The 26,629-nt window shown below is 43.0% G+C and overlaps 1 protein-coding gene across 1 annotated transcript; it reads left to right on the top strand.

Annotated features, from left to right (window-relative positions):
- The first annotated feature begins 94 nt into the window (after positions 1 to 94).
- Positions 95 to 20,852, top strand: LOC143185546 (LIM and SH3 domain protein F42H10.3-like). The gene is made up of 6 exons (XM_076388644.1): positions 95 to 457; positions 7,573 to 7,667; positions 17,626 to 17,897; positions 18,541 to 18,744; positions 20,239 to 20,381; positions 20,538 to 20,852. Exons 1-6 carry the CDS (start codon positions 389 to 391, stop codon positions 20,715 to 20,717), a joined length of 963 nt encoding a protein of 320 aa, XP_076244759.1. The 5' UTR covers positions 95 to 388; the 3' UTR covers positions 20,718 to 20,852.
- Positions 20,853 to 26,629: the final 5,777 nt, after the last annotated feature.

Here is a 26,629-nt window from a genome sequence, read left to right as displayed (position 1 = left end):
GACTAGCGCGGTACACCACCATTACTGTCACTCAAGGAGTTTTTGTGGCTAGACGAGGCCGAGAGGGCAGTGCAGTTTGTGCGGCTGTGTGGCACCCGTGCAGTTCGAGCTTTTCCGCTGGCGTGCATTTTCTCTTGTTCGCGCTGCGGTTGAGAAATTGAAGAAACGATAGCAGAGCGTAGACGCGAATCGACGTCGATTCTTTGCGATCGCCCCGACGCGAACGGCCGCGCGGATGTGTCGTTAGTGTTACACGTGTTTCTTACGTACGCGCAGTGTTTCGTGAAGAGGCGAGAGAGGCCGAGGATACACACGTACGCGGAACTACGGCCGAGAAGGAGGGAACGAGAGTGGAAAGACGACGAAGAGGAGGAAGAAGAAGCAGAAGATGAGCAAGACGTGCGCCCGCTGCGAGAAAACGGTCTATCCGATCGAGGAGCTCAAGTGCCTCGATAAGGTACCTTCCAACCTTTCCTTACCGAATCTGCAAACTTCTTTCGAATACTGTCGAACATATTTCTTTTCCATGCGCCTTCAAACTTGCCAGGAAGTACACTTAAGGTTCTGAAGAACAGAGTTCGTCGTATCTCGAGGTTAACCACAGTTTTCTTTCATCTTAAGCCGCGGCAGTGTTTTACGATCCACAAAGCGTTTGCCGAGAAAGTTTACGATTTTCGTCCGAGACGTAATTGTTTCATTTCCGATTACGCGTGCGACGGAGTGCGAACTTCGCCCCGCGCGATGGAAATTGAATCATAATCCATGGAGATAAGGTGTTTAATATCTGTCGGTGAAATATTCAAAGCATCGTTTTAGTATTCAAACAGTTTTTTAGGTAGGTTCTTGCTTTTTCGTCGCTGTTTCGGGGACGTCCTTTACACGGTGCTTCTTCAGACCCTGCGAGCGGATCGTGTGGAACGGCGGAGGACTTTTTGCAACAGATATCGTAGGATGGTACCGTTCCTGTTTAGTTCCGCTTACCGAGGCGTCCTGTGCCATTCAGCATAATTGTCTGTCGCTTCGCTCGCCCCTCGGCTTGCACAAAATCCGCTCTGTTCCCTGAGTCTCTGAATATCGACGCTTTACCGCGCGAACCAGGCTATGGATTCTAGAGTCAGAGTGCATTAAGTTACAGAGTCAATGGAGACGTGTATCTCGAATATTTAATATCATTTTTACTATTAAGAAGACTGAAAAATTTGAAGACAGAAAAATGTAGAATAGTGGGCTTAATACGCTTTATCGCTGAAGTTCGAATGCACTCAACAAAACGAAAAATTCACAGCAACGATAAGCATTTCTCGCGTACTGCAAATATTGAAATTTGCAGTAGATAGTTTGCCTCTAAATATAAAGGTGACTCATTTGAAAAGCGCGTTGTTTGATGAAACAACTTCGTTAACGGGTCCACTTCGAGTGGAAACGTTCGATGCAGCTCCATACAGCAGCTAAGATGCGCCGTAGAAAACTGCACGTGTCGGGTTTGTTGCTATCGACGCGGCAAGAATCCATAGAATCGCGCTGTTTACGATATATGTAACTCTCTTAAATAGATACATGCTATAGATAGAACTGTGTATTCCACAACTTGTACCAATCTTAAGTGTTAATCTAAAACAGCACTGAAGCATTAGAGTTTCTCATTTGGGAGTTTCAGAGGTGTAGGATACAATACTGAGATTGTATGCACAAGGAATGATCTTTTTTGGAATTTATCTCTCTTTTTGGATCTCCAAGCGATCATACCCAGCAATGCATACCAGTCGCAATTTATTTAACGCTTGTCTCGAGTTAACGAGTCTTGAATCACGTGGGCGGCTCTCTCCACCGCTGGAAAGCGAGGCCTCGTAGCATCCGAGTCGGCCCTCCTAAATTTGGATCTATCGAGATACGCCGATCGCCACGTTGGTTTTCTAAATTCTCTCTTCCCTTTGTAGTCTCTCCCCGAGTGTATTTCTGGCGCCTTCTTCCGCCGTCGCGTGCGTCCACGGAAATATCATTCCTACCAGTTCATCATTAATACTGTAATTGAATACGATCGCGTGTAAAAGGAGCGTGCAATAATCGTGTTATTAACCTTCGAATCAACCACGGAGCCGAAGGGAGGTGGAGATTTCGTTCGAAGGCGAGCCACTAGAATCGGATATCCCGCGAATAATTATTTCTTCGTAAGATTGTAGTCCGTCGCGGATTTTTCTCTCCATATCTCGACTTCTCGCTGGCTGCGCTCTTGTGAATGGCGCATAGAAGCTCCTTTCTCTCTCCCTCTTCACGCTGTTCCTTTTTCCCTCGCGTTCGCTGTTTCCGCCCGTCTCCTTCGCGGGGAACTTCGAGAGAGAAAAGAGCAGCTCGCGAATCGACGGCAGAGCGAGACCGACGTTAGCCGCGCGGCGAATTAAAGCGCACGAAGGACAATTAAAGCGAAGCGGCCCTTAATCGAGAACAGTTTTTTATTATTTGCTTCGCGATGCTCCCTCGCGGAGTGGAATTTCCTCAAATTAGACGAATTCGATTTTATTACAGTCTTTGAGTTGCGTTAAGTTGTTTGAAATTCGCGGGCCTGCGCGAGAGATGAGCGCAGGATGGAAGCACGTGGAAATGGGGTGGTGCACCTTGGATTAGGCATCGCCATTTCCTATAAATTCATTGATAGTATATCATGAACTTAGAACGAGAAAATAGGGGATACATTGACCGAATATGTACGCCTGAATAGTCTCTCCTTTCAACTTGAACCAACCCGCATACGCAGCAGACGCATCCTGTTGGTGCAGCAATTAATCCACGTCCCATTAATGAAGAGGAACCGCTCGCCAGTTCTTTTTCACCACCCTCAGCATTGTCTGGGCTTCTCCTTTTCTGTTACGCGCGTACTTATTGAATTAAAGCATTGCAGGGAAAACATAAATTACCTCGATTCTTCTGACGTGCCTTTTAGAACAACACAGAGAAAACAAGTGTTTTTTTAACTCGTTTTACCATCGTCGGTGCATTGTACGGGATCCTCGAATGTAACACAGTTCGGAGAAATTGTAATCGAATTCCAGGCTGAGACTACGCTCGTTGCGTGGGCCTCTGGCGTGTGATTGCAACAGGTGGGAGTTATTCCCAACCTGTTGCGCGACTACATCGCTTCAAAAATACGTCGATTCGATGCAAACTGCAGCGGACGAATATTTGCGCGTGTTCTCTCTGTAGGAGAGCTGTTTCCGGTTCGCATGCTTTCAAATGTTCCTGTAAATACCACTTTTTTTTTCTTCTTCACCGTCGTGAATCCAAAGATCGTATCGCGAATCAGACGTACAATCTCCCCGTGTGATAAGTCGCGTAGCCATTAATTAATCAGGCAAGGACTGTCAATTAAGCGAGTCAGATACATTAATTCTCGTAAGACTCGTTTGACCACCTTACGCGATTTGAAGCAATGAAAGCCCGTCGCAGCCACGTAACCATGTAATTTCGGCTTCGAGCAAATATGCTTGTTAACTTGATTTCCCGTTCGTTTTTTGAGAGACTGGCTATAAGTGGCGCCTTCTTAACATTTACAGGCTAAATTGTCTTTACGAGTACGTTGCACGAGCTAATCATCGGCCTATGGGTATGGCGCGAAGATTCACGCCGTGAATTTAGAAAGAATAAGCCTTTTACTCTCGAGGGAACCCTGAATCGCGTCTCCAGCCGTTAGAAATTCCTGTTATGCCAGCGATGCGACACGGCATCCGGTTGTTTCCCACTAGCTATTGCGAAAACGCGAATTAATTATTCTACGTACGCGAGCAACATCTGCTAGACGCCCCTTTCTAGGGGAAAAAATACGCTGGTGTGTTGCGATTCACCTCGCGTTGGAATTCTGAACGATAGACCGAATTACAAGGAAGATTATTGGAACAGGACTTTAGGCTCCCAATTTGCATTTGATGGAAAGTTGTGGAAATACAGAGGAACCCCGTAAGAACTAGATTTTGAAATAGCAGATCATTCAAATATTTAAATAGTCACATTTTTAAATTTTCAAATATTCAAATATACAAATTTTCAAATATTCGAATATACAAATTTTCAAATATTCAAATTTTCAAATGTTCAAATTTTCAAATATCCAAATATTCAAATTTTCAAATATCCAAATATTCAAATTTTCAAATAATGAAATATTCAAATTTTCAAATATTCAAATGGTCAAATTTTTAAATTTTCAAATATTACCTGCTTTTAATATCACTTGTATCTTCAACAGAATCAAAGTGGGTCACGATAATCATGAATTAATCTCAGTAAACGCGATTCCCAAATCCTAAGCCCATATATTTAAACAGATTTCAGCCACAATCAGCAGGTAAAATGTCAATCCTTCCAACAAACGTCAACTCGTTCCCCGCGATTAACCACCGTGTGGTGCACTCCATTGCAAGGAACGGCCATTGCAATAACAATTGCTCGCGTAATTACGTCCGTTGAATAACCGTCTGTATAGAGACGTGGTCGTTTTCCCTGGCTGCGGTCGGCGAAGAAAGTGCGCCGTGCGAAAATTAGATCAGCTGGTAAAAGCGCGTGAGGAATTATATCGCTGGTGAATCGGCGCGTTGTCGTCGAAAGTGAAAGCACGAGCGGCGCGGCAAATTGCTGTTGGATTAAGCAGGCCTCGTCCGCAACAGTGACACCCAAATGATACTCGCTGACCTTTGCGATCCGTTAAATATCAAATGTTGCATACGATCGGTGGATTGCATACGAAACGAGGCTATTGATACCAGAGATGCTTGGGCACTTACACATCGCCGTCAGATTATTGGGAATATCACAATTACTTGAGTCAGATGTTATTTGGGGGTCTGCTATCATGCCATGATGCAGGAAGTGACCTAAATAGGTGGGGCAAAGTTGAGGGGTATTGCCTGGAGCACATTGCGTAAGATTCGGTAGTTTGATATAATTAAGACACTGTGGGAGGATGAAAGTGTATCGTACTAATTGTTATTTTCTTGATTACGCGTTGAAGCAAGTGTTCAATTAAATGGGATTGAATTGGAGGTATCCTCAGCTGCAATTTATGGCTAATTTTACGCGTTTTGTTTCAGGATTAATTTCTCGCCTCAAACTCGACGATAAGTATTATCGAATGTCATCAAATCGAAAGTTGATTAACACGTCTCCCGGGGACAGTAAGCAAAATACATTGCGAAACGAGCGAAAAATATTCCAAAAATAAGTGAAAGCGCCGCAGGGAACATCTCGACCAGTTGTATCACCGTGTTTGTATAATCCATGCGCAAACATTGTAATTGAGTAATCGAATTAAACCACGAGTGGCTTTTTGTAACCGAGCTGGATTGCATATAAGCAATCTCGTATCGACATAACAGAAGAATGTATTGGTGAAACATTTATGGGCTGGTGAAACCTTTCTTATTTTCTACTTAAGAATTAATGTTTCAATCGATTCACTCAGTCTGCTACTCTGCTTTTACCTAAATAACCCCTAATTATTACTGTCCGTGTATGAATGCGCTACTCTAGAAGAAATTGATACGATTCAAACTTCCTTATTATCTAATACTTTCTTCAAATATTTCCTGTTGTATAGTACAAGTCATAAAATACCAACGTTAAAAATCCTCGAAAATCATTCAGCGAGGGAATTTTTTAAATTCATTCCCATTATCGGCGGAATGCAGTTTCTCTCCAAGAGCTAACTGTTCCTGGGGCGATTCAAAAGCGGACCAGGATAATTACCGCTAATCGCGGCTAACTAATTGCGAGCGAATTAAAGGAACGAGATCCACGTGCTGTCCCATGTCATGGATCGAAGTCAACGTCGAGGGCTGTTCGTGGCGCGATTAGCATTGCATGCACGATACAAATAAGGTACCGTTGCATTCGTTCTGTGTTGCATACCGCCGTCTCGGCTCACGGATTGACACTGACGACCTGCATCGTCTAGAAATCGAGACGTGCCGTGGCTACGAATGCTCTTGGCAATGCTCGAAGTGGTACAGTAGTTATGCGACCGTCTCCTCTCCAAAATGCCGACGCTATTGAAAACTCTGCTCGATCAAGAAATCCTCTCGCTGATCCCTTTATCCAACAGATCCTCGACTCTAGAACCATGGTGCTCGAACCTTTGTCTGTTCATTGTTAACTTACAGTTGATTAACAACCAGTTTGTTCGTTTTCTTGTTAATCACCGTGACTATGTAGCGACTGTTATCTAGCACGAGGTTTTCGAAAGGATCGTTAACGCCGATCGCGACCCGCCTTCCAGCTTCCGGCACTCCATTTCGCCAGGTTTTGTAACTGTTCTACGAGAGGAATTGAGCAGCGATACGAAGGGATTAATCTACTTTTTCCTATCATTAGTGACTTGATAAAAGACTCGAAGAATTTTGAAGTAGCTTGAAGATCTAGAGACTTCTCCTATTCTCTATTTATAATGATTCATCACGAAGTATCTACATACTTTAATGAATCTAGGATGCTTTTGAGATATTGGAAAATTTCTCTGAGGTATCAAAATTGCTCTTGAGAGGACAATAGCAGCGCCAGAGAGAGACGAAGTTGGTCGCGTGCTAAGTGCAGCGCAGTTTCGCGGGAAAGTAGCCGATAAGAGGCCTGAAACGAGTTATAATAAGGCGAAGAACGCGCGAGACGAGCCGAGGCGAATAATTATAACCCTTTGTTGACCGCCATCAAAGTTGACTCACTTGCTCGTGACTCATTTCTCCGTTTCCGGGTATACACGCTTTAGGAGCAGGCCTTCGTGGCTGTTCTGCCCAAGATCTGCGACCTTATTCGACATCTGACAGCAGCCTTGCCATTTATTGGCGAACGACGTACGATACGGAGGCCTTCGACTATTCCTGGGTCAGTCGAGCAACGTATCGATGTATCGATCGTTCTACAACACGGGCCCGCATGGAATTCTAATCGTATCGCTGTGCTATATACGAGGTGTTGCAAGAGCGCTCAAGGTCCTTTGGGAAGCTGCTGAGACAAGCTCTGCGGCCTTGAGTAGAAGAGAAAACGATAATTGCAGTTTTCACTCATTGACCGCTTGATCTTATCGAGGAAAATATTCAGCGATCGTATTTCTCTCTTATCTATGGTGTCAGAGGCGGACCTAACCCGGTGCAAGCTGGGTCAGAGTGCATCGTTATTGACACGTGATAAATTCTCGAAACGAGACGCTCAGGCGGGAGGTTCAGGCGTGATCTATCGCTGGGCGCTAACGATGGGTAACAATGTAACAAAGGTCGCTCGTATTAGATCCTTTTGTGTCCGTGCGAACCGAGCGTAGAGGCTCGTGATAAGTTCGCGAATCTTTGCGTTGGCGAAGGTATCGCGACCTTTAGGCATTATTTTATGTATGCATTTATCGTAGGATTGTGTAGAATAATATTTTACGCTTTTCTCGTTGCTTCATTTACTTGAAGAATGTTATTCTCAGATATTTTGCAATCTGACTTCAGTGTTCATGTTTCTGAGGGGTGTATTTATTTAAGACAGCCACTGGCTAGGATTAGACGCAGAACAGACGGATTTGCAGAGACTGATTTTGGTCATTGGTTTTTTCAGATATGGCACAAACAGTGCTTCAAGTGTCAGGGTTGCGGGATGATCCTGAACATGCGGACGTACAAGGGTTTCAACAAACAGCCATACTGTGAGGCGTAAGTAACACTCTTCTTATTTCTTTTCTGTGCGGCTGGTCAAGACGAAAGCAGATCCAGCACGGATTAAATCGTGAAACCAAAACTATGCGCATACCTTGCAAAAAGCGTACCTCAATTTGCAGTTTAAAATCTCAATCCTGACTGAACGCGAGGGACAGACCTATCGATTTTTAAATCCCATTCAAATCCCAGAATTCCGCGAGATTTATATTAATATATTCATTGCAGGACTTTCCTGTATGAATAATTAATCCAAGATCATATGTCGATACGCTGATGTTCTTGAATTTTAATCGGTGACTCAACTGAATTTGTTACGCAATAAAATTGCCAGATGGCTTCATTCCTGCAGCCCTTCAATATTTTCTCATTTCTTCATTTCTTCGTCTCTTCATTTCTTCATTTCTTCATCTCTTCACTTCTTCATCTCTTCACTTCTTCATCTCTTCATTTCTTCATCTTTTCATTTCTTTTTTTCTCATCTCTTCATTTCTTCATCTCTTCATTTCTTCAGCTTTTGAATAACATCATTTGAGTTGAATTTGTAATAAGCTTCACTACAAAGTCACAGTATGCGCGTTTGGAGGCGTACAGCGGCGAAAGGTCGTAGATTCTGCCTTGTTCGCGTTTGCAAGCTGGTATTACGAATCTTCCGACGCTTAAACGCATGCCAGGCGTGTCGGTGCAGCGAAAGCAGGCGGTCCTGCGGTCAGGACAATATACTGCCGTACCTTTCCAACAGAGATCCTCGTTTCAGCGCGGTTCTTTTCAGTCGCTGGCGTCCTTGCCGTGGTCCACGGTAGCCGGGCATTCAGCGGCGAGTAACAGTAACGTTTCCAATAAGAATTCAGGTGAAAGGACGCGAAAGCATCGTGTCGCTGCAGCGGAGCATCTGGCTGGCTAAAAAAAATAAATTCTCGAAAGCCTTGCTCCATCTTTCTCAGAAAATTTACACTATTTCTCAGATAATAGTAATAATACAGCAGATTTGGTTAATTTGATTTTAGATAGTCTTCTTTTCTTCTTATTTTCTAGTTTTTATTAATATCTGCAAGTCGCTTTGGAAACTAATTAAGTGTTTAGATATTAAGAATACAGAGGTATTCTAAGATTGTTCCTGATTTTAGACTACCTCTAGCTTCCTCTCTTCCACGCTCAGGTAGCTATACAGTAGTAGCAGACAAGTTTGTGTAACCACGGAGAGTTCCAGACTAACACAGTGTCGGCAGGAACTTAGCGGCAAGTAGCCTTAAATGATGGTCTCAAAGTTGCCTTTGCTGGCACCGCTAATTCGGTGCACATGCGGCGATAATTAGGGCCCTCGAGTGGCCGCGGAAGGTAGCATGTTCTAATAATGACCCGCTGTCCGATGGAATATTAATGAGAACCGTTCCATAGATTTTATCTTATCCCCTGATTAACGAGGGATCGTTACGAGATACCCGACGAGATTATCCCATCGCTCTTATCAGTCTCGTTGCGCGGAAAATGTGCGCGCTTTCCACAGATAATTGCCGCGCCGTTGTTACGTAAAATTCTCGTGTCGCTGATAAATGCCCAGTGGTTATCGAAACGCGATTTATGGAGACGTAAAACGGCTGAGTCCAATCACCAGCTTGGCCCTCGAGCTGCAGATTTCTTTTTTTTTCCTTCTTCCTGTTCGATACGCTCTTTATGAACAGTGATTCGTAAAAATTGGACGCCAGGAAGGTGTCCTCGATAGCACAATTGATGCATCCGGCTCCAAATCCAGCGGCCTCGTTTCCCCCACCGATAGACCTGGTCTGTAGATCATCGTCAGTTGATCCACTGAAATTGACCTCAAGTTCTGCTCAATTTCTGGATCCCTGACGTAGAGAAACTTGTACGAGGGGGAAGGCCGAGGAAGAAGCGTGCAAAGTCTAACGCTTCTCCGTGATAACTTCCCTACAGTTTCCTGTATTTGCATCCCTTTGCATTTTCTATATCTCGAGTTTATCTCTTCTCGGTGGCCAAATAAGGAGCACCGATCCTTCGCTCAGCGACAGCTTAATTCACGATCGAGAACCACCGATTCATCCTGGCGTTCTCGTTGAGCTATCGGTATGCAGCGTTTTACCGTAAAGCGGTACGGTGACTCGCAAAGTATTCAGAGTGAGCATCTGCGATGACGAAATCTTTCCGTCTCGAATCTGCATTTCTCTGCTCTCGCGGCTTTTCTGCCGCGTGACGAAGGAAATCAAACGTTGAAGTACTCTGAACTTCTCTCAAAAATAGAAACTGCGTTAGTCTTCTCAGAGTGGGTATAAAAAGTAGGTCTCAGAAGTAAAATAATTCCCGAAGTACTGCATTAATTAATGATTGCTTATTAAATACACGACCAACGAACGCTCGAGCTCTCCACATCCCTCAGGGGCACAGTGCATGTGCCAGCAACGCGTGTCGAATCAGACGATGGGCCGAATAAGCAAAGCAGAACACGTGTGAGTCGTGAGATTCATTCATTCGTCTGGTAGCCTCCCGCTCTCCCTCTTCCCTCGCCTTCATTTCCCTTGCCTCTTTATCTTCCCCCTTTCTCTCGCGTCTGTCCGTCGTTCATTTAATTTTTATAGGCCCGTATGTGCGAGCAGCGGAGCAGCGCGATGGATGACCCCTTTCGGTCGCATCGTTGACACTCGAAATGATGGAAAACCGTGAAAAATTCGAAGCGTGCAAGCCTCCATTCGCAATGCCTCGCAATGCCTCGCAATGCTCCGCGGCCAGGCGAAGTAAATCTAACGCGCGACGAATCGACCAGTTTCGAAATAGCGCAGTAACGGGTCTCCAAGTCGCAAGTTCGTAAAGCAGACCCAGTGAGAGGTCTCCGCTTCCTATTTTTCCTATTACCTTCTCCACGGCTCGATATCCAAGTTAATTCGTCTTCGACGAGCGTACTCGTCGGCGCGTACGCCGCAAATGAGGCGAGTCGTCCGGCAGATGCTGTTTTCCCACGTCGTTGACCCGCGAAAACAATTTGAATTAAGCGAAACGGTTCGCCGTGGGGATGTACTGTTGCTCGTGAAACGTGTGCGAACACTTGTTCCGGGTTCTGTGCTGAGCGACGTGCGTTGAATTAAGTACTTGGCCTATGGCTAAAGGTAACACGTGTTCGGCTGGTTTTGTTCCACCGATCCCCCTCCATCCCCCCTGCTTCGCCACGGAGTTTTTGCACTTGCCTGTGGTCATTTTCTTATTTCGCTGTATCATAATTGATATTGCAGCGCGTCGGGCCATTACTCACGTTTCGCGATTTTAGTGGGATATCGTGTCTATGGTAATAGAGAGCGATAATTTTGTTCTGAGTCTGTATTTCTGTCTTTTCTATGGCTATAGGTATTTATTATATGTAGGAGTGGGTAGTACTAGTGTAATGTGCAGTTAAGTTTTTTTAAATATCCTATTTTGAAGGGAAACAGTGAAGCTGTAATATTCATGGCACTTTGGGAATGTATTGTATGTTCTTTTGTACCTCTGGAATTTTGTCCTATTTCCGGTCTCTGTTACCTCATGTTTTAAAGCAGCGATCGGGTATAGCTCACCGCCAAATTTTAATAAATCCAGTGAGTGATGTCATCCTCCAGCGGATCGTCATCGGTTTACCACGAATGAGTCACTTCCCTTCGCCTCGTTCTTCTCTATTTAGAAGAGCTCGCTGGCCGCGTAAACGCGGTGCGGTTCACCTCAACTAGCGATCGTAAACGGTTTTCAACAGTTACGCCTCTACTATTTCTCAGTTTCTCTAATGGCCTCTTCGAGAGCCCGAGTTTCTGTCCATGAGAACGAAACTTCTAGGTGCTTATCCTCGATATTTTCTGTTTTATTCTGTTCGATATTCGTTATGAATGCTTCCGTGCACGGCAGCTGGGGCAAAAGTGTTACGATTAGCGTAATAAGACACGACTGGGGGTCGTGAACAAAGTACATAGCCGAGAAACTTGAGAAGCGTAAAACGACGGTCGTCGTAACACATTTACGTGTCTTTCTGAGCCAGTTTACGCTGTTTTCGCTTAAAACTCATTAAAATCAGTTTCTAACATCGAGTGCTTAGATCTATTTCCTAAGTACACAACTTTATATCGTACTGTCTTATCGTTTACTGGATTTCCAAGAATTTTGTAAAGAGAACATTGTATACAGAGCACTATTACAGAGTATACATACACATAGAGCTATGATTGAACGCTAAAAGATAAGGGTGATATCTCTGTCGTTTCTAATATCACTAGATCACGGCGTCAAGTATAATTTTGAAGTGCAAAAAATTCTTCCAACAGCTCTAAGATTAATATTTGAAAGATTTCCTCTTCCACGAAGAAAACCTGAACTAAAAGAACGCTTCAGGGACCATGAAGTTCTCATCGACTGTGTTCTTGCAACACTGCTACGTAACTTGGAACCTATTTATTAGCGATTTTCTCAGCCTAACGGCAGGAAAAGCGTCTCACGAGACAGTTAAGCGGTGAGAATCGGCTCGGCGAAGAAAAGGACCGGAAGCATCGGGCCGTTTGTCGCGTTGCAGTTTTAACTCGGAGCAATTTAACAGCTAGTGGTAAAAGGGGTGGGCAGCGTAGCGTGACCCGCCAGCCCGACTACGGTGAACCGACCTTGTCCCACAATGCACCTCCGAACTCCACCATATATAACCAAGACGCAGCCTCTCTGTCAGTCGTACGTAATTTTACAACCCTACTTTGCGCGCGTCGCGTCCTCTGCGCTCCACGCGACACATTGCACGAGGATGCTGCTTCTCTAGAAGCTGTTAGAGACTGGGTCGATTAACTGTTTATTCATCAGAGATAGCTTCCTGGATTTTCTGCAGGAAAATTCATTTCTATTTTCTGCATCCGAAAGCAGAGGCAAAAAGGCGCAGGTAATTAACTGGCGAGAGTAAACGGTGGGAGACAGTCGTTCCCGTGACCCTGAACCATCCAACTTCAGTGGAACTGGTATCGAAACCATTCTATCGTTCCATTCACCTACTCCCGCCGTCATAAATTCTCGATTCTTAATCAGATCTCACGTCCAACGATCGCTATCTCCTATATCCGCTGAAATACCACTTCTATCCTTCGAACGGTCCGCTAAAGGCTCGGTCAATGGCGTCTCGCGCGAGCGTCCTCGTCGTTCGACGTTTTAATTTCCCGGTCGATTCCTGCGTTCTCGCGTCGCTGCTTTTACGCGGAGGGGGATAAGCGAGAAAAAGGCAAGAATCTCGTTTCGGCCTTCGCTGGAATTCGAGTAATGCGGTCGAAGTAAGGTTTCGTTCCATTGGCCAGGACGGTGCGCCAAGTTCCGAAGCCGTTCGCGCGACTTAACCGCAGTAACGGAATCCAATAAGACCAGCCGCGGAAAATTTCTCCGGCGAGGGACGTCACTGGAAAAAGGAGACCTTGCGGTAGCGCTCTGCCAACGATACCTGTTCCTCTTACGCGACGACTCTAATTACGGGACTTTACAGCCGATTCCTTGGGCTCCTTTTATTGCCTGTACTCGATGGCGACCACTTATCCTCGTGGATAATTTATTATCCTGAGACAGCCTTGAGCGGAGCTCGGCTACTACGTTTTTCATTGTGCCAATTTCGGGGAGCGATGAAGTCTTCGTTAGATTAGATTGGTATATTAAGGTTCATCCGAGCTGAATGATTATATCGACGAAACACGTAATGACAGTGTTTTATTATTTGTAATTGTGTATTTGTGATTTTTCGTTAGTATATATAATATTTGTTAGGCTCGTGCTCGGCTCCTCGGTTGCTAAATGGAGCTTAAGTGGATCTTTACTCGATGCAGTGTAGGTTGCGTGTTTGCACTCGGTGTCGACGCAGAGTTCATCGTCAGGCGAAGTTTTTTGCAGCGAGATATCAGGTTCGAAGGCATCAGTGAACCTCGCGACGTATCGATTCCAAACGGTGTGCCGCTTTCTCGAGCGACGATAACCAGGTGCAGCTGCATTATCTCTGTCGGTGCATTGGCTGCTCGCGGCACGCATATGCGCGACCGCTACACGATTCGATAAATCACGTGTTCGCTATCGGTGGCTTGTAAACACCTTGTAAGCCAGAGAAGCTTTTGTCGACGATCCATGCGATACGTTGTGTCGCAAGCAGATAATAGGAGCGATATATTTAGAGAAGGTAATTGTAGGTTTACATCGTTCGGCGAAACGGCGCTTGAATGGCCGATAATAGGGCGTGTTTCTCATAGAAGCAACGTGAAAGCTTGGAACTCCGATATGCCTGACGACAAATCGTTTCTATGTCGTTCTTTCAGTGCGGCTCATTGAATTTCCCTCAGCTCCTTTTATGTTAGATATGGATCGCGTGCAGAATCGCATAAGAATGCAACGAGAGTTCAAGTGTATCCTGTGACACGGAGTAACTGCCAGCGCACTGATTAGTCATTGCGTTACAATGCGCGAATAAATTATATTCAGGCGGTTTATGAATCACGCGCTCGATTCACGGCAATCTACCCCCACGCTTCATTCGTCAAACGGTCCAATTCAATTCGATCCTGACCCTCGTGATAATCTGTACCTATATATAAATTCATTCAACTAGTCTGTTTTAATCTCTAGTAATCACCTGGAATTTTCTATTCAATTCGTAAGAATAAACATAAGGAGCCTCAGTAGTACAAGGGCTAGTAGAAGAGAAGGGCCAGTAGAAGGGCCAGTAGAAGGGCCAGTAGAAGGGCCAGTAGAAGGGCCAGTAGAAGGGCCAGTAGAAGGGCCAGTAGAAGGGCCAGTAGAAGGGCCAGTAGAAGGGCCAGTAGAAGGGCCAGTAGAAGGGCCAGTAGAAGGGCCAGTAGAAGGGCCAGTAGAAGGGCCAGTAGAAGGGCCAGTAGAAGGGCCAGTAGAAGGGCCAGTAGAAGGGCCAGTAGAAGGGCCCACCCTCGAAGCTACCAGTGGGGGCGGATGGTCATCCTTGACCAGGCAGGGGATAGTCCATGGAGAGAGGTCCAGGATTGTCCAGGAAGATCCTCCCCAGGATTGCCTGGGTCATCCTGACCCGCCGCGAGCCCCGGCGCAGCGCGAGTGAGACACTCGGGGCGCTCCAGGGGTATTTATACCCCCTGGAGGAAGATGGGGAACCAATGAAATAAGTTCTGGGGTGGTGGGGCTTGCGAAATTATATTTAACTAAGAATACTTTGCGAAAAATGAATATTTCTCATAACCCAATGATCCTGGCAACAATTTCTACTACATCTATTGTTAATAATCATCACACGCAGTGATTTTGGCAAATTATTAACATTTATAATTGTTAGTTAACAAAATGCGAATACAATTGCAGGCTTGTAAGTTTCTAATAATTCCCCTGTACAGCAAAAGTTTATATGCTTACTCAATGTTTAATCGTATGTTATGTTTTTTACTAGAAATGCTCGTTGGCAAGTGATTATTGCATTGTTTAAATATTTAGTTTACAACTACAACTGTTCTAAAGGAACGTGTGTACGTATTTGTGCAAATAATTGTTGAGGTACATAATTTCAATTGAAATATATTTGTTCGAAGCACCACCTAGCATGCCACTAGCGACTAGATTTTAATACTGAAACTCTTGTAGAACGTTTAGTCCTACTTAAAGCTTGGAACAGCGCGGGTTGACAAAAGGGCCTGAAGTGTGTGGCACACCTATTATTCGTACACTTCGTAACAACGCGTTGCGTAACACTGTCGGCGCAATTACCGAGGTTGACAACGTTATGGTTACCGTATATGGGAAACGTACTCGTGACACAAATCTCGATTACGCTTACCTTACCTTCGCACACTCCACTCGACGCGCTGAATCGCACAGTGCAGTGGCACAGATCTCAAAAATTACCCAGAAAAAGAATTCGCGATAATAAATCACAATTTAGTTTCGTAAAACTGAGCTAAGGAAATGAGAGATTAGCTCGCAGGATAAATAAACCCGATGTATTACTTCTCGCGATTTTTAATGCATCTCAAACATAGCTGCGTTTGATTACGTATTTGCTCGAGTGTCTAGTACACATGCACTTGGCTACACTCACTCCTGGATATTTAACCAGGTACTGAACTCTAAAGTGATAGAAATAATTGCTCATACTTTTTCCATCAGCATCTTCTTAGAATCCCCTCGTAACATGCTCATAAATTTCGATAAACGTCGAATTCCTCGTCACGGACGTTAAGTTTTCCAGCAGACCTTCTCACATGCGCCAGCGGAAAGTGTAACCACCTGACCATTGTTACCAGCTCAGCTTTCCGCGGCTTACGCTCTCTGATTACTCGTTTATCGCCTCGGTCGTTTCACCGTTTGCACCCTTAATTAATATGCTCCCCGTTAACGACCTTATAATTCCATTCGGCGATTCACGCGTGGCCACGTCCGTCTGGCGCAGCGCGCGTTACATATAGCCACCACGCCGCGATAACAGGGCTCGCTTTTATTTCCTCATCGCAGGCAAAGCGAACAGGAATTGAGTTGCAGAATGTCGAAACCCTACACGCCAGGAAACGCAAGACCTTGCGTCGAATTAACACCGTGTCTCTCATTTGCATCTTTTTCGTCGGAAAGAATAATCAGCGCGATATCCCTCGTTAAGCCACTTCTACGATATTCGCTTGGGTCGATTGTTTTTCCTTAAAAAGAAATCGTACGATATGGCGTCGATTAATGAATTTAAATTGGGAGCAGAATGGGTGTCGATAAGGATAAGAAATGATACGAGGCAGGTTTGATACTAAGAGCGTTTCGAAATTAATTACAAAGATCGAGGAGAATTTTTTTAATAAATTAATTAACTGTACATACGTATGATTATCTACATATTTTGTAATAATTTAGGAGGCCCAGATTTTTATTTATAACAGTGTTGAACTTACGAGAAAAGTAGAATTCTAGTTTGATGGTCTAGGACTTAATGAAGATTCCTACTTCTACACTATTTAACTCGAAGTAGCTTGCAAGAAGATGTTAAAAATAATTTTGCAAAGAGAACCACGTCTGCTTCAGCGCTCGACTTCTCGATCTTCCTTCTCTCCATCCCCTCCTCTGTTATCTCGACTTCGGTTCGCAAAGGATGTACGCGATAACGTCGAGCGTCGTTGACCGCTTGTCATTCAGCTCGAAACTGCAGCTCTCCACAATTTCTATGTTTTCTTCGCAGAGGGAACGCTCGATGAAAAATATTTTTCATGAAGAATCGCAACCTGCGCATGGTTCCTGAATGAAACACGCGATTGTAATCAGAATAGGGTGCTCCTCGAGCTATAAAGTTCAACGTTACTCTGGTCGACGCGTCGATGCGCGAAGATGATCGAGATAGCGGAATTCCACCTGCAATTAAATCTATATTTCGCTGGATCTGCAGTGATGGAACGCTCGATCGATTAGCTGGGAACATGTAATTGATCTTAAGGAACGTGTCGAGAGAGGAGTTCCATTTAGGCTGCAGACTTCGGATTGCTAATTGTAGAATAATTAGTACGTTGTTCTGATATGAATCAAATACTGCACTTATAGGGATACTTGAATTTGCAGAGAGGTATTGGCTTATAAAGTCTTCTGTTCTGAGTTTCTTTTAAGATCGATTATCTACAATATTAAAAGATTAGAACGTTAGAATGTCTGAAATATCTCTTCATTTTTCTTTATTCAAGAAAGTCGCTACCAATTAAATCATCTAATAACAAGTAAAAGTTAATTACTCCAAAATTGACCGATCCATCATCGAAACGCGAACATCATCTCCTTAAATTAGCTTCAGCTTTTCGCGATCTCGATAGACGAGTCACCTGACACTCGCAGTTCCACTCATAAAAGACATAAATTCGTTAGTCATACTCGAGTCCAATTACCTAGCGTCTAATTAATTGTCGATACGTTGCACACTGCGTGATCATCAATTTCTCCTGCGATGAAATTTCATAAAACACGTCGATGATTCGTTTTGCAGACACATACCAAAGGCGAAAGCCACCACGATGGCGGAGACGCCGGAGCTGAAGCGAATCGCGGAAAACACGAAGATCCAGAGCAACGTGAAGTATCACGCGGAGTTCGAGAAGGCGAAGGGTAAGTTCACCCAGGTGGCTGACGATCCTGAGACCCTTCGAATCAAGCAGAACAGCAAGATCATCTCGAACGTGGCGTACCATGGGGAGCTCCAGAAGAAGGCGATCATGGAGCAGAAGAGGACGATGACTGGGGAGAATGGCGAACAAATCGGTGAGTTATTTCTTTGCTTAAGTGTACTGAAGGTGTTGTGCGAATTAGTGTGAAGAAGGCTGTTTTATTGATGTAGAAGATATACAGTAGAACCTCGATTATGAGCAGAACCACGTAATTCAAAGTTGGAGAACCCTTTTGATAAGTAGTTCTTATTATCACGAATAGAGTATTATTAAAGTTTCAATCAATATTTCCAATGTGTGTAACTAGAATTAGAAGTACACTATTTTCAATACATTTCAAGTCTATTTTTTAAAAGACAATCAGCAAGTTTCTGCATAATTTTTATCATAGAATCAATTATATTTCTACACATAAAAATCTCGACTAATCCAGCTCACATTAATTCGCACAGTTCTCTACCCCTTCGATTTTGTGAACGCATTCTTTGTTGTCTCAGTGTTGCCTTCATTTGGTGCTGGGCGAACAAAAAACCTTCACCGTGTCGCTAACTTACTATGCACACCTTGGTAGCCCTAAACCTCCCCTGAATTTTATGGAGTCCCGACGTTTAGACTTGTGTCCCCACATAAAATCGCGTAGATATTGTTACTTAAAAGCGCGATAGGTATTTTGGATGACTGCCCGATGAAGATCGCGTAGTTTGTCATATCGCCAGCTTGTGGTTTGTTGAATCTAGAGTACGTAGAGTACACGGACGGTACGATCGCGCCCGCATCGAGCGTGAACGCGAATCCACCCGCGGCGAGGAGCGCGAGCTCGCCGGTGCAGAGGACACCAGGTAGGATCGCCGATTACGATCCCCTTAGCGAGGCCAGACCCAGCCCGTATTCCGCCAGACAAGCGGCCACTACTGTGATTTACACGAGCGACAAGGGACCAGGTGAGTTCGCCCTATTTTCCTCCTTTGACCCTTGTACTGAGAACATCGTCTCATTTAGGTCAGAATTTAAGGAAGGTGATTACTTGCTCATAAGACGTAGGGATCTTTTTACAATTACTATGATGAAAATTTAACACGTTTGTAGTTCTGTAATCCATAGATGAATCAGGACATTTTTTTAGTTGGATCTTTGATGAGTTCTTGCTTAAGTATTATGTAGACCTTATTGATAGTGGTATATTATGTGCAGATTTTTTATTTCGTAGTTTTTTGAGGTGAGTTAGTAGATATGTACTCCTTTGGTGGACTGTGAGCGTGTTAAGTTAGTTCAGTGTAGTGACTCAGAGAGACTGAGTTTATAAGTATAGAGATCTGTAGAGCTGTAGCCCTTAAAGTTTCCAGAAGTTTAAGTAGATCAGTGGGTGACGGTGTTATCACTTTGCCAAGTGTTTAACTTAAGATATTAGCTAATACCTGTTTGTTTCTACTAGTTTCTTGGTTGTAGATACTGCAGTATTTGCATTTGCAAATAATGCAAAGTGACAAGGAAAATCTCTCGGCTGAGTCACTCATTAATATGTCATGAAGTGAATGAATCTTCTTCAATGCTAGGCTCTGTTAAATACGCTCCAAGGTCCTGTCTCCCTTTCCTGTATTGTTTCATCGTTAAGCCCGATAAAAAATGAGATACCCCATGCTCCTTTTCCTAGATAATAAAATAGAGTAACTTATTTCGTACATATCCCTAGCACATTTTCCCAGCAGAAAAAATGTGACCATACGGGCGGGCTAGTCATTTGTTGCGCAACCAACAATAGTTAGTTTCAATGGATCGCCTTTTAATTGGATTAGGCCTAACTGTAGGTGGATATATTTAAGCCACTCCTATTGTAACGTTGATTGTTACCTTGCCAATGGAGGGAAAGATTAACGCATTAGGTTGAACGTTACGTTTTTTCCAACGCGTGGCGTATGCTCCTTCCTTGGCTGTGTAATAAATAATCCCGGGAAAGTCGTTTGTGGTTAACGGTGGCTGGTCAGAGAGAATTTCTGTTTTGTGTAAATGTTTTTTTCATTGCGCGTTCACTTGCTGCAACGATTCACTTGTAACTGCTTCCGAGTGTTCACTATTCATATTGTGTGCAGTTTCAGCACTTGTCAGGTATGATATTCAACTTGCTAATGGTGGTTCCTGTGTGGTTGAGCTTTCGAAATCGATATGGAGTTTGCCCAATATAATGGAAATTTTCGAGAGATGTACTGGGTGATAAAAAAATAGTGGTCACATTTTGGTAGCTCATTCTACTGTTCCTGAGGATGAGAACAGGTGATATATTTAGAGGAAATTTTTTTGAGATATATGACCTGTTTTATGCTTAGATACTTCTAAAACGCTACCAAAGTGAGACCACCTATTTTGCTGTCACTCTGTATATTTAAATGACTGTGCCTCAGCGTTCTAATATTTTATCTAACCACTGTGAATCATTGCAGTGACGAATCCACCGACCAGAAAAATCGGCTCGGTGGCGGACATAGACCCCGTGAACGAGTATTATGGATCGTTGACGCCAGCCACGAATAATAATCACGTTCCACAGCATCAGCCGCCACCACCTCCACCCACCAACGTTGGGGTAAGTTCTTGCGTAACTTCTAATCCTCCTGTGTGCTTGGGAAGCTACTCTAAGTCACTTGAAACGCTAAATGTACTTATTCAAATCTCTTTACCTTCTTTATTCCTCTAACTTCCTAAGCTCTAATCGATTCTTTCCCTTTTAATTAAATTCCAGAGAGTGTACAGAGCGATGTACGACTACGAGGCCCAAGATCTCGACGAAGTGAGCTTCTGCGACGGCGACCTGATCGTCAACTGCACAGCCATCGACGAGGGTTGGATGACAGGGCTGGTGCAGCGCACAGGACGACACGGTATGTTGCCCGCGAACTACGTGGAGCCAGCGCAGATCTAAGACCCCTTCACCGTCGCGTTACCGTATCCTCATCGTTTTCTTCGTTCCCCTCCGTCGCGACGGTCGGGCCACTCGATGGGAAATCGAACGAGGAACAGCGGCCAGCAGTAAAACAGGGTTGAAGCGCTCGATCATCGCGAAAGCTTTGGAAAAGGAAGAGGCGGCGAGGGAAGTCGTGGTATTTCAGACGCGCGATTCATTTCTGTTGCGAAAACCCCTTCGAACCTTCGATGATCTCTGAGATTTGTATAGAATTTGCGCAGTGCAATTTCTCTGTCAGACAGAGAGTGAATGGACATCGTTCTAAGGGTTTTTTAGTATCGAGAACTTCGTCCATGGGGTTCTAAATGGTATCGTCGGTCTTCCTTTTCGAAAGGTACATCAATGAAGGATCTAACAAGAACGGGACACTATTGTGCGCGCTACGAAGCTACGAACACTATTCCATTACTCGAGTGGAGAAAAACTGTTCGTTCGTGTTCTCGTTTAACCGAGTGCCTACATCGTTTCGCATTTAAGACAGTAACCAGAAGGTAATTCCATGTTGGGACCAAATTCCTCCTCACCTCGCCTGCGAGGAACGCCTCAGTGCCTTTCGCTGAATGTAGTTTTTCACCTGAGATTTTTTTTCAATCATTCCGTTGCTTTGAAGATTCCACTGTTTCGTCAGAATAGAAATGAGTATATATGATAGTGGCAAAGACTGGAAGGTTCGGCATTTTTTTCTTTACATAGGTTTTCTATCAGTACAGGTTCTTATTATTTTCTTGTGAGCACAGAATTATGTTTAAGGTTGCATGTATTGTTAACAACTTCTAATCTTAAGTGGTTCTGCGCCTTTTAGTCTTTGTCAACCTTCGCGCATACGTTTTGCATATCTTTCTGTCGCGAAGAAGATTGTTGCACTTTGTTCGTGAACCGTCTGACTTGCTGTTTATTCATGAAGTGAAATACTAAAATCGTAAAATAATTGGAACGGGGGAAGTTGGACTCGGACGATACGTCACACCGTTCATTGTGATTTAAAGGAAACAACGATGTGCCTTATTGTATACGTAGACCTCTAATTAGGGTGTTTTTTAATCGTAATTTAGTAGAGGACGAGAGATCGATTCAGAAAAAGGAAGTGATTCACGAACAACGTTAATATTACTGCGAAGCCGTCAGCATTTTTATAGAACTATTTTTCTGTCTTTTTTGAAAGTGAATCTAGTTAAGATAAAGAAGGATATAACATTGTTAATACGAAACTTTCGTTACACTTGCCTGCTCGATTTCATTCGTAAAAGAAAGTGACGACCACTTGGAAACTTTATCGCTGTTCTTTATCTAATTAACGACATTAACCAGCATTTACCTAATAGCTGTTAAGTTTTATGACACGCGATGTGTATTTGAGAATGTTTCCACAGCTTTCTAGAATCCTTTCAGCACCGAATCGTGATCCAATAACGAAGTGTTAATTCTCGAACATCAATTTACATTCATACCCTTGTCCGTGTAATTACGTTTCAAATATTCATTCAAGAATACACAGGTCTTTCAATTGTATTTGCTCTAATAAAATGTTACTTTTAAGTACTATGTATCTTTAGTTATAATTTGCAAACCGAACAAGAAGGATAGCTAAGGAAAATGTTATATAGAGTTGATCGTTTTAGAAATACTTTGAATACGCTATTCAAAATAATTGTAAGAGTTTCCCTTTCTCGGCAACTAAGAAAGGTGATACAGACGTCAGAGATTAAAAAATACTGTGCATTTAGAATAGTGACCACTGTATTATTAATACTTAGAATAATAAGAGTGTAGTGACTTACTACTGGAGAAGTTACTCGAGTAGGTTCACCTATTTTGAGCGGCGTATCTTGCCACGTGTAATATACAATTGAATGATCTAATCTGGACATTTTATCGTTTCATTAAAATGTGTACGTTCACACCTCAGTCAGTGCTGAAAGGATTTGATCGCTTTTCCGAACAATTGTGGGATATCAGCAATATGAGATTGTTCTCCGCGATGGTCTCGATTATCTTAGATAGCTTTATACCAGCCTGATGCCTGATTAATGTACAGATAAATATAGTAATCAAGGAAGCTCGTCAGTGACGAACATATCACGCTACCATCGCGGAGTATCTGTGCCCTCTTTCCCTACATTTTCTTCTTCTTCCCGTTGAGAAATCGTCTATTCGCTATGGAAATTCAAACCGACGGGAGACGTATTTGCATCGCATTTACCTGAGTAGGAGGATAGGAGTAATAACTATCTGTAAAGGAACTAAATGATAACAATGTTGTTACGCGCGCATGGGACGCCGTCGCGACTACGTGATAACCGCGAGAAGATATATTCGTATTTTTGGAAACATGTTAGCAGATTTATCTTTTTTTCTTTTTTGTAATTATTAGAACGCCGATAAGACGATTTACGGATTAAATAATTGAGAAGCATACAGAAGTATATATATAGATATATATATATTATATATATTAGTGTTGTTTAAACAAATAATTATATTATGATATGAGATCATAAATACTGAATATGTTATGTAACTTGTTGTTCAATTATTTCTACCTCTTTTCCTATATTCAATATGTTAGAGATTAAACACACGAATGCATTATTGTAGCAAACAGACTTAAAAAATTAGTTCAAAACGTGATCAGTGAAACACTATAACCATCTAGCGGCGATCATTAAACTACAAAATTCGAGAAATTAGTTATTTGTTTGTTTATTAGTAATATTATGATATATAGTCATTGTAGAGACTCTATACATCATTATACAACGATAAAAGTCTGTAAAAAGTGTTTATTTATTGCAAAAACTGAATTTGATAAATAAAGTTACGAAACGATACTAGTGGCGCCATCTAGCGGTGGTGCTCCAGAACTAAATCTAGGCATAAACTTTTTAGTTCCTCTGTTCTACCGCTAGATGGCGCCAGTGTCGCCTCTTAGAAAACAGAAGGTAGCAAAAGATTCACCGAAATTAGATGGCGCCACTAGTACCGTTTCATAGTCAAATCTTTCAAATACTGTTTTCGCAATAAATAAACAAATTTTATGGACTTTTATCGTTGTATAATGATGTTTAGAGATTTTCCAATTATTCTACATCATCAGATTGCCCTAAATTGATAAATAGTCTTGGTCTAGTTCTAATCCTTACACTAACCTAATAGCTGTTACCCGCGGCATTGTGCTAACCAGTAGACAGCTTCATAATTAATGATCCTCTAACACTAAAAACCTTCTTTTCGGTTTAAAAATGAAGGAAAAATGCATGCATATTGTTATATTATAAGGTACACACAGTATCATTATTTAACCATTCAACATTCAGGTATAAAAAATGCACATTTATTGAAAGTGATATAAGTACAGTAGAGGGTAATCATCGTCCACGACCAAAAGTCGCAGCAACAATTGCGCGTTCTCGGTTCACGGCTGGATCTGTACGAAAACAGATTTGGGCAAAGCTACTTGTTTATTTCACTACGTGATGAATACAAGTATGAACGAACGTGAAAGTTGAGCGCAGAGGCAGTCGGCGAACCGCGTTAAAATCATTCAAACTGACGCGTGCTAATAATGCCCAATTCTGGTACAAAGCGACAGCGCTTCGAAAGCCTGAAAAAGTTCTATCAATGAATTATGCAAAAACATGAATTATCAATTTTCTATCGATCACAGCGACGATGATAAAAACCCCAGAGAAATTCGAAAGAAATAGATACCCTCGCATCAGTATCCTGTGCAACCTAATCTCAAGCATTCACGATGTACAGTAACGTATCTTTAGTTAAACTTTCACCTCGGGAGAAGCGAAACACGCTGATACAAAAGCTACTCTTATCAACCGAGATGCGCGGCAGTCTTATAACTTTCATGAATACAGAAGCAAAGAAGCGTGCGACAGATCGCGGAACATAATCAACTATGAGTAATCGAGAACTTAAACGCTAAAACACGACTGATTCGATCGTTAGACCGCACTGCCAGGTCCAATCGACGAAGCACGCGAATGATTAAAAAATGAGATTGCTTGTTCTTCTCATGGATGGTCTCCTATTCAAATGTAACATTCACACCCGCGTAATTTACGAGGCATTTTATAATTTCGATGCTAAGGAGGTTCCAAAGGTCACGGGACGCTCTCCAACTGTTTTGGAACGTCCTGTATAGACGAACTCTTAAAGCACAATCGTCAGACTTTCAGTGTCCATCGTTTCCAGTCGATGAACGAATTTTTCTAGAAATCAGCTACTCAATCGTTTCTCGCCCTCGACGAAGGCTACCAACATCACTTCTTGAAGCGAAATCGATGGCAGGTACGAGACGCGGCAAGCTACACTTTACGGTAAACGCGTCGGTGGAGGGTGGACTGTGTGGGTGTTGCACAGGGGTGAAACGCAATAGAGGAATGCCTACACAGCGATGGAACATCGACACTCGATTACAGTTTATAAAAACATCGGAAAGTATTAAATAGATTATACAGAAATGCATGAACTAAAGGAAGAACGAAAGTCTATCATTCGCAACAGGGGCTTGGATCTACACAAGAAATCCCCATATACACTTTTACTCCTTAGGAAGCTCGAAATAAATGCATCAACGAATACAATTCATATCTTCAAAAAGTCTAATTTTCCAAATCTACCTTCGATCAGTCTTCCCAAAACGTTCCTTGCTCTCCGAATGCAATAAAAACGTACAAAAAAAAGAAGACTCGCAGACATCATAAACCTAAAACGCACAAAAAACTCTGTCTTCGGAATGTTAAAACTCCACCACCCTTAATTCATCTAATTGAATGTCAACATAAGTCCTAAGCTCCCCATTTTCTGTACCTAATCAAATCCTCTAAATTCTGAATTAAAGTCTAGAACGAAAGGATCATAGACTAAACCGGTCGACGATCGAGCCAATCCTCTTGAAGGTCCATCGAACGCCTCGGGCTGTGTAGGCGACGCCAAGGAGACGCCGAAGAGTCCTCTTCGTCCTCGGCTCTTTCGCCTCTTTCGGGCGTCGTGCGGTGAGGGGTCCGCGTGCTGGCAGTGTCCTTCTTATCGTAGCGTGAATCTTTCATGTTTCCCGGTTTATATATATATAGTTATATATGCAGGTGTATCTGTGGTGTGTGTATATACGCGTATTACGCCCTCAGAGACTCAGCCTGGCTGCTAATATCCGGCCAGGTCGGCGAACGTCTGATCCATCTCGTCGGCGATCGCTTTGTACTTACAGCGCTCGTTTGCCACCACGTCTGCAAAGCAAAAAGGGAGGGAACGAGGTATTAGTCGGAGTCATGGTTCTGTTAGTGGGGGGCAGTTTAACATCTCAAGTTCTATTAGAGAGTCAGAAAGAGAGAGAGAGAGAGAAAGTTAGTGGTCTGTTTAGTTGGGGGATCGGGGAGCCATTAAGTTATCAGTTTCCTGACACAGTTACTTGGTGCTCGTGTTACACTTTACCGAGGCATATGAGAATCGTGGAAGTCTTATAAAATATTCTTAAAATAGTTGTCATTGCGCCATTAAGGTAAATGTCTCAGTAGTTGACCATGTCCCAATATCTGAACACTGAACACTAACTAACTTAGGCTTAAATTCCAATGTATTAGGTAAACCAATTAAAAATAAAAACTAGTGTTATAAAGTGGTATCCACAGTTTCTGGAACATCGTAGTTAAAATATTAGGACATACAGTTTTAAGTTGTTTACTTACTGGGACATTTACTTCAGTGTCTTATATGTATTATTATAGTTCTACGAGTGGAGTTCGAGGAAGGATAGAAGTTCAAAGGGCACACAAGGTTTGACGAAACGAAAAAAGTAAAGGACCCATGTGTATTTTTTATGCTTTTATTGTAACGCAATTCTTTTGTCCTAGTTCGAT

Source organism: Calliopsis andreniformis, chromosome 12, assembly GCF_051401765.1.
Source record: "Calliopsis andreniformis isolate RMS-2024a chromosome 12, iyCalAndr_principal, whole genome shotgun sequence".
Lineage (NCBI taxonomy): Eukaryota > Metazoa > Arthropoda > Insecta > Hymenoptera > Andrenidae > Calliopsis > Calliopsis andreniformis.
This window is presented reverse-complemented; position numbering and strand designations above follow the sequence as displayed.